The sequence below is a fragment of the Saccostrea cucullata genome, unplaced genomic scaffold (assembly GCF_032062105.1).
Source record: "Saccostrea cucullata isolate Sc308-1 unplaced genomic scaffold, CSIRO_AGI_Scuc_v1 ctg328, whole genome shotgun sequence".
In the NCBI taxonomy this organism is placed as follows: Eukaryota; Metazoa; Mollusca; class Bivalvia; order Ostreida; family Ostreidae; genus Saccostrea; species Saccostrea cuccullata.
Window position 1 is genome coordinate 138 of NW_026923817.1, and position 17,839 is coordinate 17,976.

A 17,839-nucleotide genomic window follows, 5' to 3' on the forward strand; every position below is an offset into this window, starting at 1 on the left:
AAATTGGTTCTTTATATTGGTGCATATCTGAAGTATTGAAGTCCTGAAATTATTTCAAAAAATAAGTTTAAACAAATAAAATGTTGATTAGCTTAAAAAAAAAACTTCAAATTAACTTGGAATGCATTCTTTGTCAGGTTACTGTGGCCCTGGACACTGGTGTGTGTCAGGCATTGATCGTCAGTATCCCAATGGTATCAACAATTCTGTGTCCCTCAACAATACCTGTTATGATGACCGACAGTTAGGGTATGGAGGAATCTGTCCCGTGGGTCATTACTGTCCAGGGGGACTAGGCAGCATCTACCCCATCAAGTGTCCAAACGGAACCTACAGCAACACAGAGGGGTTATCTCAGTGTATCACCTGTCCTCAAGGTTAGATATAACTTCTCATCTATGCTTCTAAATTACATGTACCTTCTGGTGTGTTAAATTCTATTGGACCCACATACTGTAAATGTATTACATATAGCTGTGTATTCCTTCTGAGTTTCTTTTGCAGAAAGCAACTTCTATTTATTTTATTACAATGCTAAATGCCTTTCACATGTTGAAATAAATTAAAACATGAAGACGTGCTAAATGAAATCTTTGCAGACTTGTTCAAAAAATCAAATCAATTTCCGCCAAATATCATACACATTTACTGTACATTAAATGTAAGTAGCGGAGGTAGAATGGCACTCACAATACAGAGGTGGCAGATAATTGCAGCTGAAGAACAATAATAGTTAATTTGTACTTGATTTTCTCTACTCCATAGGGTACTTCTGTTTGGAGGGAACAGCTAACTACACAGACAGCCCCTGTCCCACAGGCTACTACTGCCCCAGTGGCACCCAGAACTCCAATGACAATCCATGTCCTGCTGGCACCTTTAACAATGAAACTATGAGGACCAAACTGGCCGACTGTCTCTCTTGTACAGGTATGAAATTATCTATTGTTAAAGAGCAAAATTATATTAAGTTTTGTACCTACCTCACTATGTTAAATGGATTGTGTCCATGTACACTATGTCAGGATTGATTTTTTTAATTTAAACATTTTCAACAGCCAATTTAGTAAAAAGTTTCTGGAATAATTTTTCCAATTATCTTTTAGGTCAGTAAGGCTCATTATCGTGTCTTGTAATTTAAATGGCATTACATTGTTTTAATAAATTCTTAACAGTGGTACCTTTCTCTTTGTTTAGGAGGATCGTACTGTAACCAGGATGGGCTATCCTCTCCCTCAGGGGTCTGTAGTGCTGGGTACTACTGTAGTGGAGGCGCAGTCAATGCCACGCCCAGCGGTGTGGGAGGAAACAATTGTCAGGCAGGTTATTTCTGTCCCGAGGGATCAGTGAACCCCACACCCTGTATCCCGGGGTATTACTGTGTGTCTGACCACCTTAATGACACCACAGGGCTGTGTAGTCCAGGATACTACTGCACCAGTAAAGCTTCCGTGCCAAACCCCACTGATGGAAATGTCACAGGTCAGTGTGATTTCTTTGTGTATTTTAAAAAGCATGTTTTGATAAACAGTTAAACTTTGATGTTTGACATTTGTACAATTGTGGAATGCTCAGATGTCAAGTGTAAGAATACAGCTAGACTTATTCTGGATTTGGGAAGTTTATCTGAACATGTAATTTGACAAATTGTGAATCAGTGGTTTTACAACTTTTGTACATGTCATATATTTTATACACTATGTTTGATACCATTAATGAGGAATTTCATCATTGATTGCTTATGATATCACTCATTTTGATTTATACTGTAATCAAACTTGGTTTAAACTACACAATTATTCCATGATCTTGTATTTTTAGGAGACATATGCCCCACTGGAGCCTACTGCCCCTCAGGCAGCCCCTCCCCCACCTACTGCCAGGCTGGGTATTACCTCAATAGTACGGGAAATGATGATGTCTCTGATTGTAAACAGTGTACACCGGGATCCTACTGTGATGGCAGTGGTAATGTGGTGCCTGATGGACTCTGCTCCCAGGGGTACTATTGCCCCGGGGGTCAGGATTCGGCAACACCCACAGGCTACAATTGTACACAGGGTCACTTCTGTCCAGAGGGTAGTTCCTCCCCCCAGAGGTGTGCCTCAGGATCATACCAGGATGAGTTGGGCCAGTGGACCTGTAAGGCTTGTCCAGCTGGCTACTTCTGTGACAGTGTAATGTCCCCTGTGGTCCTGTACAATAACTCTTACTGCCCTACTGGCTATTACTGCCCAGAGAACACTACCAATTCCAATCAGTATCCATGTCCCGCTGGAACCTTCAATAATCAGACCCACCGCACCCAGCTGTCAGACTGCCAGTCTTGTTCTGGGGGTATGTACTGTGACCAGGATGGACTGTCCCAGCCTGTGGGTAACTGTCAGGCCGGGTACTACTGCACTAGCGGGGCCAACAGCTCCACCCCCACTCAGGACGCTAATGCTAACATCTGTCCTGAAGGATTTTACTGTCCAGTAGGAACTGTGACTTCTCAGTCGTGTCCGCCTGGGACATTCAATCCATCCACTGGAAGACAGGCAGTGGGAGAGTGCACCAACTGTACTGGGGGATATTACTGTCCTGATTACAACATGACCGCAGCAGGACCACAGTGCTCACAAGGTAGACAATTTATACAAAAAAAACATTAGCTAAAGAGCATAAACTTCTGCATAGGAACATACATGTACATGTTCACTTTTAAACAGTTTCAGATCCTTGAAACAGAGTTTTATTGTATTTTAATTGTAAAACAATTTTCCTATTTGAAAAGGATAGTTTTGAGATTTTTCCCCTGTAATTTTAAGCTCATTATTTTTTCCTGCCTTTCAGGTTACTACTGCCCTTCAGCAGCAGATACTGCCACCTTCATCATCTGTCCTGCTGGTTCCTACTGTGCCCAGGGTGTGTCCACCCCCTCACCGTGTCCAGCTGGAACCTTCTCCAATGTGACCGGACTGTCAGCGGTCACCCAGTGTACCAACTGCTCAGGAGGCTACTACTGCCCCAATACAGGTCAGCTGATAACTGGCTAAATGGACTGTCTGTAAAGTTCTTTGTTATTTAATGCAGGAAGCACCTGAGTTCATACTTTCTTTACTGTATTCACACAGGAATGACAGATACAGGTTACCAATGCTGGGGAGGGTACTACTGCCCCACAGGTATTGATGTACCAAACCCCACCTCCTACCTCTGTCCCAGGGGAATGCACTGTCCTAATGGAAGTGAAATCTACAAGGTTTGTCATATTTTCTCCAATTTTAATTAAAACTCTTTGGCTGTTTCTGATTATTCAAAATAATTTTGAAATACATAAATGTAGCCAATCTTTGACTTCAGAAATTTCAACTGCGATATTTTGTAACTGGTTTTACTATATAGATAATTTTTTCCATTGACAGGAGTGTACCCCTGGTACCTACACCAATCAGACAGGTGCCTCCTCCTGTGACACCTGTCCGAACGGTTTCTACTGTTTACCTGTACAGCCAGACAATGCTACATTGAATGCCCAGTCTTGTCCAGAGGGCTACTTCTGTCCTGCAGGTGAATACTCATCCTCCAAGAATTTAGAAAATGAAACTAGTTTATTTTTGAATTTGGCAACAAACTGTTGCAGATCTGAAAAGAAAAAGCCAAATGGAATGTGAAATTTTCACTTTTAGTGGAAGTAAATTTTGTGTATTTGTATACAGAGTTGCCAGATACTAGTATGTAGTCTTTCCTTTTCTTCTGAGCTGTCCATTCTGATTCATATACATATGATTGATTTCAGGCACAGGAATAAACTGGCTGTCTTGTCCCAGTGGTTCCTACAGTAACCAGCAGGGTCTGTATGCCTCCTCTCAGTGTGTGGCCTGTGACGGGGGACGATACTGTCAAGGAGAACATCTCACTGCACCAACAGCAAACTGCTCAGCTGGTATTACAACAGTCATCTTTATTTGTTTTGAAATTCATTTTCTTTGATTTACAGGAAAAGGCCAAGCATTTTTATAAACAAATAAGAATTTTAATAGAAATTTAGCATTTCAAAGAATTTGATGTAATCCTTGTTATTAAATTTAAGATATTTCTAATGTTCTCAATTTTATAAATATTATATGTAGCAATTTATCAGTGATAAAAATCTATTCTTATTTCAAAACAGGTTACTACTGCACATCAGGAGTAGACCGCCCTAAACCTGGAGCTAGCAATGACACAGCTACTGCCAACTGTACCTGCCCAGACCAGGCCTTCTACACAGGAGTGGGTGGGGTCTGTCCGGTGGGTCACTACTGCCCTGAGGGTTCCCCTGCCCCTGTCCCATGTGTTGCTGGGACATACGCTGACAGTGAGGGTCAATCTGTCTGCTGGACCTGTCCAGAGGGTTACTTCTGTCTGGCCAACTCTACAGACTTCTTATCTTCACCCTGCCCTGTCGGTAAGTGATTGATTTCAATTCTATGGCTGGCATTTGAGTATAAATTTGGATAAATCTTTTATGTGACAAAAAAATTTTTTTTGAGCAAAATGCATGTGAAAATCTTGATCATAGATTTAACTTGAATTTGTAAATAAAACTATTATCTGAACTATTGTTAGGTATACAAACCTCTAATGATTAAAAACAAATTAAAAATTTGAATTTATTTCTAGGTCACTATTGTCCAAATGGAACGACCTTTGACACAGAGAATAGGTGCCCTCCAGGGACGTACAATCCTACCACCAAAGGGACACAACTCTCTGACTGTCTGGACTGCCCTGCAGGGAAGTACTGTGCTGGCTATGCTAACTCTGCCTACACTGGTAACTGCAGTGCTGGATGGTACTGTACAGGAGGATCAGACAGCCCTAACACCACAACACATGGTGGTCAGTGCAGTGCTGGATACTACTGTCCTGAAGGTCAGTCTTATTGTCAAATACTGAAGATTTCATATGAATTTTAAGAACTTTCTGATTTCTAACATCTTGTTTTGATTTTGCTGTTAATGATTTCATATTAATTTCAAGAACTAATTTCTTACTTCTTGCCTTGATTTGTATAATTCCGTTCGTTAAATGAGTTATTTTTTTCCTTGAGGTTTTGACACTGTTTAGATTTGCAACAATCCTTTGCTTTGTAGGATCCACTGCCCCCACTCCCTGCCCAGGAGGTCAGTACTGTCAGTTTGCTGGACTTGACACACCCACTAATAACTGCTCAGCTGGTTACTACTGCACAGCCACGGCTACAACTGCCACCCCAACAGATGGCACCACCGGTAATGTGTGTCCCCCGGGCTTCTACTGCCTGTCAGGGTCAGCCTACCCCACACCCTGCTCCCCAGGAACCTACAGCCCAACACAGGGGAACACCATGGCATCCCACTGTCTACCATGTGACTTTGGAGAATATTGTGGTGAACACAACTTGACTGCCACATCAGGTAACTTCTTGATTTTTTTTCTATTCTCTGAGGGTTTCAACATAAATTTATTATGTATCTCAAAATTTTGTTCTTATATGTGAAAAGATTCAAGATATAAGATGCTAGACAAACCTCATAACATTCACAGAATTTCAGTATAACGATTCCTTTTAAATAAGTAAGTATTTTGAATAGTACATAATTATGTTACTTGTATTTGTAGGTAACTGCAGTGCTGGCTACTACTGCCCACAAGGTGAGATGACCGACAATCCCCGCCTCTGTAGCATCGGTCACTACTGCCCTGAACACTCAGCGGCCCCAGTTATCTGTCCCAGTGGGTGGTTCCAGGAGAATGTAGGTCAGTCCTCCTGTGATCTCTGCCCTGGGGGATACTACTGTGACAACAGTTATGGAGTGGTACTCATCAATGACACAATTAAATGTCCCGAAGGATACTACTGCCCACCAGGTAAGAGAGAGAGAAAAACAGAACTGCTTTCTTTTCAGTATTTTATATTCAGTAATTCCTAGGTCTTTTGGAATTGTCTGTCTTTTATATATATTGTGAAGAAATTAGAATTACTCATACGATACTTTATTACAGGTACATCAGCCAGTAACCAGTGGCCTTGCCCCTTGGGAACCTTTAACAACCTCACAGGTCTGAACCAGAGTACGGACTGTACCCCATGTACTGGAGGATATTACTGTGGAATTGTGGGACAGAATGCACCCACAGGACTGTGTCAGGCTGGGTACTTCTGTCGAATGAATGCCAAGACATCCACCCCCAATCAGACTACAGAAGCTAATATCTGTCCACAAGGTAGGATTTTTGTCATCAGCATTCAGCTGAAACATTGACATTTTGCATTTTCATCTGGATTTGAAAATCCAGGCAGTTTGTATTTTGATCCAAATTGTTTTGTTTGCCCATCGCCTATTTAGTTCCAAGGAGATTTTCTTCCAATCAAGTCCAAATTTACTTCAAATATGCTCCTGATTGTCAAGTTATATTGAGATGGGAAAATGTGTTTTCTCCTCATTTTACAATTGCATTAATTTGGTTGTAGGATCATACTGCCCAGAGGGCACAGACAGTCCTGTAGCCTGTCCACCGGGAACCTTTGGTGCCACCACAGGCCTCCGTAACACCACTGAATGTACATCGTGTACAGCAGGATCATACTGTACCACACCAGGACTCACAGCAACAGAAGGTTTGTAATCTCAACATACAAAAACAGACACTTTATCTACCTTCAACCTTATTATGCCCATCAGATAATGTATTTCCACTTTGACATTTTTACATGTAATATGATTTCCCTTTATCCAGGTCTGTGTGCTGCTGGTTACTACTGTGAAGAAGGATCAGACTCCATCCAGAAAACTCTCTGTACGACTGGTCACTTCTGTCCACTGGGAACAGCTGTACCATTCAAGTGTCCAGAGGTACTGTCAAATGTTGATGCTTAATTTTGAATATATGAATGGAGGAAAATTATATGTTAATAGTTTAATTTCTTATTTAATGGCTGATCTTGGTCTTTCCTAGGGTACATTCAATCCATACACGGGCCTGAACAGCTCCGACCAGTGTACCCCCTGTACTGAGGGCCAGTATTGTGAGACAGAGGGGCTGAATGCCACCACCGGGCCCTGTGAGCCTGGGTATTATTGTCCAGGGGGACAGAACTCCTCCCGACCTGCCGAGTACCCCTGCACAGTGGGCCATTACTGTCCGCTCAACTCCTCCCAACCCACACCTTGTGCCAATGGAACTTACATGAACCATACAATGGCCGCTCAGTGCTATGACTGCCCACAAGGATGGTAAGGCAATCGTTTTCATTTATTTTCCCCTAAATTTTACATGTTTTTTTAAATAATATTCAGTAGAATATATAGACTGACCTGTGTTAAAGTACATACATGCAGCATGTATAAATAAAAAAGATTTTGTCTTGGAATGTTAAGCATAATATTTACTGTAACATTATGTGTAATTACAGGTACTGTTTGGTGGGAACTCTGATTACCCAGTGTCCTGAGGGTCACTACTGTCCATTAGGAACAGGATTTGACTGGAAACAGTGTCCACTTGGTAAGTTCAAACTTGTAATTTGAAAAAGTTATATTATTTTTATTGAGTATACCCATTATACATATACAGTCATCATGTACTTTAGACTACATCTGTTTGTTATAAACCAGAACAATGAAATGCTATTGGTTGATCAACTAAATGCTTGTAATTGTTGTAAGTGTATTTTTTCTGTGTACACAGGTACTTACAACAATGAGACCGGCCTGTCTGATGAGAGTCAGTGTAAGGCCTGCCCAGGAGGAATGTACTGTGACCAGCATGGTGCTTCTTCACCCACAGGCCAGTGTCTGGCAGGGTACTATTGTGAGTATGGAGTGGACAGGAACAACCCCACCGGAGGGAACAGAACCTTAGTGGGAGGAGCTTGTGTGGCTGCAGGTAAACAAAGTCAATAGGCATGATTTTGATTTCTACATATAATATAAAGAGCAAAAAAAAAAGCAGCTGTCTTGTAAGAAAACTTAAGTTTATAATTATTAAGCATTGCATTGTTTAAAGCTTTACCATTGTCTTTATAGGTAATGAAACAGGAGTAGGTGGAATCTGCCCTGTCGGTCACTATTGTCCAGTGGGCACCACAACCCCCATCCAGTGTGCAGCCGGAACCTTCAGTAATGTCACTGGTCTGTCAACATGTCACCAGTGTCCAGCTGGGTACTACTGCCTCCTGGGGTCAGAGAACTATGTGGCCACACCCTGTGATCCTGGCTACTACTGTCCAGCAGGCACCACCTCGGCCACTCAGTACCCCTGTCCAGCCGGGACCTACTATAACCTGACCATGGCCACCACCCTGTCTGACTGTCTGTCCTGTCCAGGGGGAGAGTACTGTGCCACCCCTGGTTTGAGTACACCCACAGGAAAATGTAGTCCAGGTAAAATTATCAATTGAAAATATTTAAATTTTTCAATCTTTCTTTTTTTTTTTGGCATAGCTTTTGAGAGAAAAAAAATATCCAGTGGTTACAGCAACATTAAGAGGTTAAAAATTTTCATTGCAAGTAATTTCAAAATATTTGGTCATTGACAGGATACTACTGTACCAGTAACTCGAGTCTTGCAATGCCCAGTAGCCCAGAGGGTGGTCAGTGCCAGACAGGGTACTACTGTCCAGAGGGATCATACCAGCCCACACAGTGTGACCCAGGAAGTTACTGTCAGACCATAGGACTTAGCACACCCACTGGAAACTGTACTGCTGGTTAGTAAATGCTTGAAATTATATAAAATTACACTGTGTCTATGATTAAAATTCTATACAAAAAAAGGGGGAGGGATAAAGATATATTGAGAAATCGAAAAACTCATACACAGTAACAAATTGAACAGGGACATCTGAATGTGTAGTATTTTAGTTTTCATTTTACTGCAGAGAGTGACAAAAATTATTTTGTTGAAGGAAGTTTATTTTTAAGTTTCAAAAGATCATTCATTGGTTGTTTAATTCTTATGATATTGCACAATGTGTTCAATGATGCCAGGTTATTTGCAGTTGTTCAAAGATTCTGTTCTGAAATATCATTTCTATGACTACTGTAAAATCACATATTTTTGTGGGGTAAAATTTTCGTGGTTTGAGGAAATGATATGGGTTCATGGGGATTTAATTTCGTGGATGAAGATTTATTGAGTAGTTATGTATATTACATTTTACATTTCGTGGTGGACATAAATTCGTGGGTCTCTTCATATCTCGAAAACAACGAAAATTAAACCCCCACGAAAATTAGAGATTTCACAGTAAATTGTATATGTCTCTTTACAGGATATTACTGCATACTGCAGGCTGACAACCCCACCCCAACAGACAACATAACAGGTAACATCTGTCCCGTGGGTCACTACTGCCCCTCAGGGTCCTCTCTCTACCAGCCCTGCCCCATGGGATACTACTTAGATGTGACAGGACAGGACGAGTTTACGGACTGTAAGAACTGCACTGGAGGAATGTACTGTCCAGGAAGTGGAGAGGAACTGCCAGCTGGAAACTGTTCCTCAGGATATTACTGTCCTCAGGGTCAAAGTTCAGCCACACCTCCAGCATACAAGTAAGTGTATATATATCCTTATATAAGGAATGCAGTTTGATCCACGGTTCTAGCATACAATTTGTTGTCTTGAAATGATTTATAAAGTATATGTTTAAGGACTGTATATGCGAATCCACTTTTTTCATGTTATTGTTTGGGTGAAATTCAAAGTAAACAAGCTGTGAAGTAAAACTTCCAAATTGTTCAGTATTTAAAAAAAAATTAAGATATCTAAACTTTTTTTTGTAATCTGTAAATAACAGTTTCATGTTGTCAGACTGTTGTAAGGAACTTTACCCCTTCCTGGAATGAAATTTAACATATGTTTTCCTGTTCTCTAGTTGTCCTGTTGGTCACTACTGCCCAGGAGGTATGGACTCTCCGGTCCGCTGTGAGAATGGAACCTACCAAGACCAGGTCACTCAGAGTACCTGTAAGGTGTGTCCAGCCGGGTACTTCTGTGACAACACTGTGTCCATTGTGGTACTAGACAACTCTACAACAATCTGTCCCATGGGACATTACTGTCCAGCAGGAACAAGATACAACAATGAATTCCCCTGCCCTATTGGAACTTTCAACAACCTTACAGGTTAGCCATATACAAATTCTGATTCATAAGCTTATTAAGATAGAATTTGATTGTCTTTTACTTGAATTATGTGTTAATGATGTTTTTGTATTTTATAATGTTAAAAATTTTTGTTTTGACCACAATTTGAATTCATTATATTGTTCTCTCTTAATTTTTCAATAAAAAAAACCCATTAATTTGTATCCAAGCAGTGATAATTAGGAATTTCTAATTATTTGTAAAGGATTGCTGCTTTTCACTCTGTGTTTGCTATATATCTTTAGGAATCACTGATGTGAGTCTGTGCTCTCCATGCTCCGGGGGTTACTACTGCCCCACACCAGGAATAGTAACTCCTGTCAGCCAGTGTGACTCAGGCTTCTTCTGTAAACAAAATGCCAACATCTCCACACCAATACAAGGTAGGAGTCTGATTTAATCAAATTTTAATTTTGGTTTTGAAGACTGTTTTGTGCCATTTTGTTTTACTTTAGTTTTACAAATTGGACTAAAAAGGAGTTTCAGGGATTTTGAATTATATCCCCTTCCTTGTGAATAAGGGAAAAAACTAATGGATAATGCTGTGTTCATTTCACATCAATTGTTTAGCTAATTCTTTGGATATTATATACTGCTGTTATTTAAATAATAAATGTAAAGCACATAAAGTTTTAAAAAATTCTTGCTAACCACCATACATTTATTAGCAAAATTAATTTTCTTGATCTGGGAGAACTTAAATATGACATAAAGTATCCTTGTTCTCAAACACTGATCTGAGCTGGAAAAGGATTTTCAATGTTTATGGAGAGTTCTTATTTCGACACTAGGGGTAGATGCCAACATTTGTCCAGAGGGCTACTACTGTCCAGTGGGGACCACTAATCCTGTCCCTTGTCCCAAAGGAAGTTACAGTAACTCCACAGGCCTACAGGGAGAAGTGGACTGTATTCTGTGTCCAGCTGGAAGTTACTGTGAACAGACAGCCATGACAACTACCAGTGGACTCTGTGATGCAGGGTTAGTGTTATGTTTTCTCAGAAAAAAATAACATTAAAGTCTTTTGTCTTAATTAATACATTTTACAGAACTTTTCATTCACACAGCTTTTGTTTATTGACTATCAATTCTCACATCTTAAATCTTCAATAATTTATAATTATACACACTGTACCTTTCTACATGTGTATGTTATATAAGTCTCTCTCCTTTCAAATTTCATATTGTGAGAAACTTATTAAAACATCTTAATCTGTATCTTTTCAGATATTACTGTGTGCTTCAGTCCAACAGTTCCCAACAAGATATCTGTACAGCAGGCAGTTACTGTCCCCATGGGTCAGGCAATCCCACTCCCTGCCCCCAGGGAACTTACTCCAACACCCAGGGATTGGCCAATGTAACGCAGTGTACCTCATGTGATCCTGGAAAATACTGCAATGATACAGGTATATTTAGGAAATTATGAATAGATATTAGATACTATTAGATACTAATGCTGTTAGATATGGAAAATTCTGAATGAAAAAGTGAAAAGGATCAATTTGCAGCACTCCTTATTAACTTCACACTTAAATATACAACTGTATTGCAGTTCGGTCCTAAGAATTATGATATGCATAAAGTTCATTTGTTCATTCATTTTTAGGCTTGACCACCTATGTGGCTGATTGTGATCCTGGATTTTACTGCCCTGGAGGAGACAGTGTACCTAACCCAGTGGCCACACCCTGTCCCATTGGTCTCCACTGCCCCGCTGGGTCCGGGTCACCTGTCCCATGTGTACCTGGAACTTTCACCAATCTGACTCAACAAGACACCTGTCTCACCTGTCCAGCTGGCTTCTACTGTGTTCCAGAGGAGGTCATTGCAGGTAAACTTTATCTTGAATTCCAATAAATAGATAGAGTTCACCTTCATTATCATGAACTTGGATATATCACATACAATGTGTCTTTTAAAATGATTTTAGAAAGTCCCAGCTACTTCTTTTTCTTTGTGTACTTTAACCTTGATATCAGGAATCATTGGTTATCTCAAAAATCTTTCATGTGCCAGTCAGGTTTGAGATAATGAGTTTTGACTGTACTTAGTAAAAAAAAAATACAGACATTTGTGTAGATGAACAGAGTGGGAAAATTTTGTCATATTATGAGGTAAACAGCAAACTTGCTTTCCACACTCATTGACTGAATATTCCATTTTCAGGCAACTCCAGTTCAGGATACAGCCTCTGTTCCAAGGGATTCTACTGTCCAGCTGGCACAGGAAGGAATGAATCAGCCTGTCCAGCAGGAACCTTTAGTGATGTGCTGGGACTGACCGATTCCAGCTCCTGCCAGCAGTGTACTGGTGGTAAATTCTGTGACGTGACAAACCTGACTGCCCCAGCAGGGGACTGTAGTCCTGGATATTACTGCACAGAGGGAGTGGATACACCTACTCCAACCGGCAACCACACAGGTGTAGGGGGCATATGTCCTCAGGGATACAAGTGTCCAGGAGCTACTGTGGTGCCAGAGGGCTGTCCTGCTGGAACCTATCAGGTGAAAATATACATTTAGCGTACACATATGTAATTTTTGTAAGATGTATTTTCATAATTTGGTGAATATTTCAATAATGAAAAAAATATTTCTACAAGATTCAGATAACAATGAATTGACTTTTTACAGGACCAGACAAACCAGGCGACATGTACAGCTTGCCCCGCTGGCTACTACTGTACTGCCAACAGCACCACCTACACAGACAAGCCCTGCCCCTCAGGCCATTACTGCCCCACCTCTACCCAGTATGACACTCAGTACCCCTGTCTCAAGGGCACCTTTAACAACCACACAGGTAAGACAGGGTCAAAAATTTCATGTAAAAAAAAAGATCCTGATTTGGCTTATACATGTATGTTTTAATTTTTAATTTACTTTTTTCCACGGGGAAAGAATCTCAAATTCTGTTTAATTGAAAATTTATTTCTGTCACTGTATGCCTTACATTTATATTAATTGTCTCTGTTCGTAAATTAATGAAAAAATTTTTAAATTAATTTTTTCATATATATTTTTAAGAAACAGGAAATCATAAACTTTAAGGATGCCTTGACAATTTAGAAAAATTTTATAATGTGAGTGTTTGTATTTCTTACAGGTCAGGCTAATGACTCTGCCTGCTCCCCCTGCACCCCTGGGTACTACTGTGGGTTCCCAGGTCTCAGTACCCCCACAGATCAGTGTGACCCTGGATGGTTCTGTACCCTACAGTCCTACCTGGCTCAGCCCTCAGCACCAGAGGGAGGAATGTGTGTCGCGGGTTAGTCTTTATTTCAAACAAATTAACTAACCACCAAATTTGATTTTACACAATTTACTGCTAGCAGTTTTTCCACTATAAAAAACTGTATTAATTTAAAATAAAAACACACTTGAATTTTTTTTCCATTTTATATTGAATAAGACTGGAGAATTTGTTGAAAGATTTTTTTTTATAATTTGATTTCCTAATTGACTGAAAAAAAAAATCCTTTATTCAGGCCAGTACTGCCCCCGAGGAAGCTCAGCTCCCACTGGATGTGATCCTGGTCAGTATTGTGACAGCAATATGATGTCAGCACCACGTGGTAACTGTTCCAGTGGCTACTACTGCACCACCAACTCTACCACAGCCACACCCACAGGAACAGGGGGTAAATATATTACATAACCAATTAACAGATTTACTGTTTACAGTATCAACCAATTGCAATTTAATAAAAACACCCATAGGGCCAGGTGATAAGTTTACTGCCTACAGTATCTACCAATAACATTATACATTTGTTAGGTTAAAAAATAGGAGACTGTTAATTCTAGAACACTTTTAAAATGTGCATGTAGTTGGAGTATTCCAGTTGATTAATTAGAATATTCAATGATACAGGTGACAGATGCCCCCCTGGCCACTACTGTGTGGAGGGAAGCTTTGTCGCTGAGCCCTGCCCCCCAGGATTCTTCCAGCCCAGCTACAGTGCCCAGAACCTGTCTTACTGTATATCCTGTACCTCAGGCTCCTACTGTAATGGCAGTGGACTCAGTGCTGTGGACGGACAGTGTGATGCAGGTTTGTTGTACAGGAATTTTATATAAGAATTAGTTTGTTAGAAAATGGCATTTTGCTCTAAAGTAGCAGTTCATTGATTTAAATCTTTAAATGTTGAATTTCTGTAAAAATAATAAATTTTATACAGTAAAAATTTCTGTTGTTCGTGAATTTTTGCATGTTATTCTGTATCGTTATTCATTTATTATGAAAGAATATAAATATATATTTTCCTTTTTTTGATTACTGCAGTGTAGAAAATACGATTTTTCTTTCAAAAAGTGTAGAAGAATTTTGAATCATTTTCAGGTTATTACTGCCCTACTGGCCAGACTGTTTGTAACCCCAGTGCCTATGAGTGCCCGGCTGGGTACATGTGTCCTGTGGGATCTAGTCTCTATCAGCTGTGTAGTGCTGGCTTCTACCAGGACGAGATCAGACAGGCTACCTGTAAGGAGTGTCCCGCTGGTTTCTACTGTGACAGCTCTGTAGGACCCATCACTAACTACACTACCTATGTCTGTCCTGAAGGTAAGCTGTCCTTTTAATGAATGTCAATTTAGTTTTGAATCAAAATAAAGAATTTTTTGAAAAAAATCAATAACTAGGTTAATCATGAGAGAACATCTTTAGATAATTGAGAATTTACAATTCTGTATCACAAATTGGTGCCATTTTAAAGAAATTTTTCAGAATTTCATTCCAAGGGAAAACTACATTGATTACAATCTTTAGGGCCTAGAGCTTGAAATTACACTTATTGTTTGTTCTGTATTAAGAATTGTAGAAAGAAGTTAGCTATTTGAAAACTTGTAATCTTTATTTTTATAGGTCATTACTGTCAGAATGGCACCAAGGTATCTACAGAATTCCCCTGCCCCAGTGGCACCTATAACAATGACACTGGACTGAGAGCTGACTCAGAGTGCTTCCCCTGCCTCGGGGGATACTACTGCCCCGCAGCCACTGTTAATCCCTACCTACCCTGTGGTGCTGGGTACTACTGCAGAACCGGAGCAAAAACAGCAGCCCCAATGCAGAATGCTGATGCCTATGAATGCCCTGTGGGACATTATTGTCCAGAACAGTCAACAGAGCCCACAAAGTGTCCAGCAGGAACTTACTCCAACACGACTAGATTGATGAACATGACAGACTGCACTCCCTGTACCAAAGGTAGGTGTTTCCTAATTATAAACAATTTACCTTAATAATGTAAAGGTCTTGTTTTCTTTAAAAGTTTTTTTGTTTTTAGTCAGAATTTAAATTTACAATTGATGAGAATGTTTTAAGATTATTCCGTATTTTTACAGGCTGGTACTGTGACAGCCTAGGACTAACTGCTCCTGTAGGACTGTGTTCTGCAGGCTTCTACTGTATAGCAGGATCAGATAACATGGCTCCTACCATCTGTCCCGCGGGCAAATACTGTCCTGAAGGTGAGTCAGTTATTCTGTGATATCAGTTCTGTTAGACAAATAAATATGAAATAACATTGCACAATTATTTTCCTAACAGAGTTCTTAATACAAAGTGCATTTTTGCATTTCACATATAAATGAAATATGAACGTGATGTCACACAGACAATGTTTGTATTTCAATACAAAAATGCAACTTCAATATAAATTTAGTACTACAGTATATTATGTTTCCCCACTTTATTTCACAGATATTATGTTTATATTTTCCAGGCACACATACCCCAATCAAGTGTCCATCTGGTACTTTCTCCAACACAACTCGCCTTAATTCCTCATCAGAGTGTACCAACTGTACAGCTGGATACTACTGCCAACAGGCGGGACTGACCACAGAGGAGGGTAACTGTACCCAGGGTTACTACTGCCCCACCGGCTCTACCAGTAGTATGGCTGTCATTTGTCCCATCGGGCTGGTGTGTCCAGAGGGTAGTGACCAGCCCAAGTCCTGTGCTCCAGGGTATTTTACCAACCAGACAGGACAATGGCAATGCAACATCTGCCCCAATGGGTCAGTTACAATTTTAATTTTTTATAAATCAGTTGAATATACTAGTTTTCTGAATCTTTAGATTCACTTCCATAAATTCCTTGAATAATATAAATTTTGGATTATGATTACAGATTTTACTGTCTGCCAGAGAATGTGACAGCTGGAATTCCAACCTCTGGTCACTTTGACTGTCCAGCTGGCTACTACTGTCCCAGTGGAACTGGAATGGACTGGAAACATTGTCCCAAAGGAACCTACAGTCAACAAACCAACTTGTTCCAGGTAGACTATAGAATTATTACTTGAAAGTAACTATCTAAAATCATTTTTCAAATTTCTTACATTATGATGAAAATGGCAGGTGTTAATTGAAATATTACATAGAGGTAAAACTTGGTAACAATTTAAACGTACTCAATATTTTTTGAAACGATAAAATCCTAAAACCTTTCTGTTTGAAAAAAATTAGGCAATAGGGATTTGCTGACCTTTGACCTGTTGTCATATTTAGGTGACCCAGTGTAAGGACTGTGATGGAGGCTACTACTGCTCAGTAGAGGGAGCCACTAACATGACCGGACCATGTGACCCAGGCTACTACTGTCAGTCAGGAGTGGACCAACCCAACCCTGACAACGCGGCCAACACCACAGCAAACAACACCTGTAACCTGCTTGGAGGTCATACAGGTAAATAAACAAAACAGGAAAAAATCAAACCATATCTAGGGTACATTGCCATAGATTATGAGAATTTGGTGAATTTAAAGGCATGACAGATTACTTTTCGAAACAGGTGCTCTGAAAGTACATGAGTTTTGTATGTGTAAATGTTTTGTTAGATTTGATTCATGATATTTCTTGCCTCCACAGGCTATGGAGACATCTGTCCCATGGGATACCATTGCCCTCTGGGAAGTGAGCTGCCAGTGGAGTGTCCAGCAGGAAAATATCAGAATGAAATTGGACAGAGTGTGTGTAAAACGTGTCCTGCAGGTAGGTCTAACTTAAGTCAACATATCATTTACGTTAGTTGAATGTTTTGCATGCCATGATCTGCAAAGGTTTGGAATTTATTTTAAATTGGCAACTAAATGTGTACATTTGTTCTTGCAAAATGTAAATATAATGGTTTCATTGAGGGAATTGCTGTCTTTGGTGTACAATGAATTAAATCTTTACAGGTTACTACTGCCTGGTGAACTCTACAGACTACAGTGACAAGCCCTGTCCCTCAGGCTACTACTGCCCTGCTGGTACACAGTCAGACACAGAAAATCCCTGCCCCGCTGGAACGTTTAATCCCGCCACGATGCAGACCAACTCCAGCGCATGTCTAAGCTGTACCCCGGGTACCTACTGTCAAACCACAGGGTTGTCTGCCCCTACAAACAACTGCAGGTACAAAATAGTTTCTTATACATGAAGGTGATAAAATTATCATTTCCTGCTGAAAAAATGACTGTAATTATATACCCAGGAACAAAAAAAAAAACAGACACCACTTCTAGTTGTTTAGTTGTTGTGAGGACAAAATACTGTAAAATCACATATTTTCGAGGGGTCAGATTTTTGTGGTTTGAAGAAAATGTATTGGTTCACGGGGATTTGAATTCCTGATTGAAGAATTGTTCAGTAGTAATACATGTGAAAAATTGCATTTCGTGGAAG

The 17,839-nt window shown here is 40.1% G+C and overlaps 1 protein-coding gene across 1 annotated transcript in view; it reads left to right on the top strand.

Annotated features, from left to right (window-relative positions):
* The first annotated feature begins 769 nt into the window (after positions 1-769).
* LOC134264959 (uncharacterized) overlaps positions 770-17,839 on the top strand; it is a 52,889-nt gene continuing 35,819 nt past the window's right edge. Inside the window, exons 1-28 of the mRNA XM_062747198.1 lie at positions 770-930; positions 1,198-1,482; positions 1,822-2,625; positions 2,836-3,018; positions 3,117-3,244; positions 3,408-3,552; positions 3,782-3,928; positions 4,157-4,432; positions 8,618-8,719; positions 9,284-9,566; positions 9,890-10,140; positions 10,407-10,544; positions 10,953-11,142; positions 11,389-11,570; positions 11,771-11,995; positions 12,331-12,668; positions 12,798-12,966; positions 13,270-13,431; positions 13,652-13,804; positions 14,038-14,217; positions 14,506-14,727; positions 15,028-15,372; positions 15,510-15,635; positions 15,890-16,187; positions 16,301-16,451; positions 16,681-16,858; positions 17,042-17,164; positions 17,353-17,569. Coding sequence (XP_062603182.1) covers positions 894-930; positions 1,198-1,482; positions 1,822-2,625; positions 2,836-3,018; positions 3,117-3,244; positions 3,408-3,552; positions 3,782-3,928; positions 4,157-4,432; positions 8,618-8,719; positions 9,284-9,566; positions 9,890-10,140; positions 10,407-10,544; positions 10,953-11,142; positions 11,389-11,570; positions 11,771-11,995; positions 12,331-12,668; positions 12,798-12,966; positions 13,270-13,431; positions 13,652-13,804; positions 14,038-14,217; positions 14,506-14,727; positions 15,028-15,372; positions 15,510-15,635; positions 15,890-16,187; positions 16,301-16,451; positions 16,681-16,858; positions 17,042-17,164; positions 17,353-17,569 — 6,038 coding nt within the window. The 5' untranslated portion in view covers positions 770-893. The remainder of the gene's footprint in view (positions 931-1,197; positions 1,483-1,821; positions 2,626-2,835; positions 3,019-3,116; positions 3,245-3,407; positions 3,553-3,781; positions 3,929-4,156; positions 4,433-8,617; positions 8,720-9,283; positions 9,567-9,889; positions 10,141-10,406; positions 10,545-10,952; positions 11,143-11,388; positions 11,571-11,770; positions 11,996-12,330; positions 12,669-12,797; positions 12,967-13,269; positions 13,432-13,651; positions 13,805-14,037; positions 14,218-14,505; positions 14,728-15,027; positions 15,373-15,509; positions 15,636-15,889; positions 16,188-16,300; positions 16,452-16,680; positions 16,859-17,041; positions 17,165-17,352; positions 17,570-17,839) is intronic.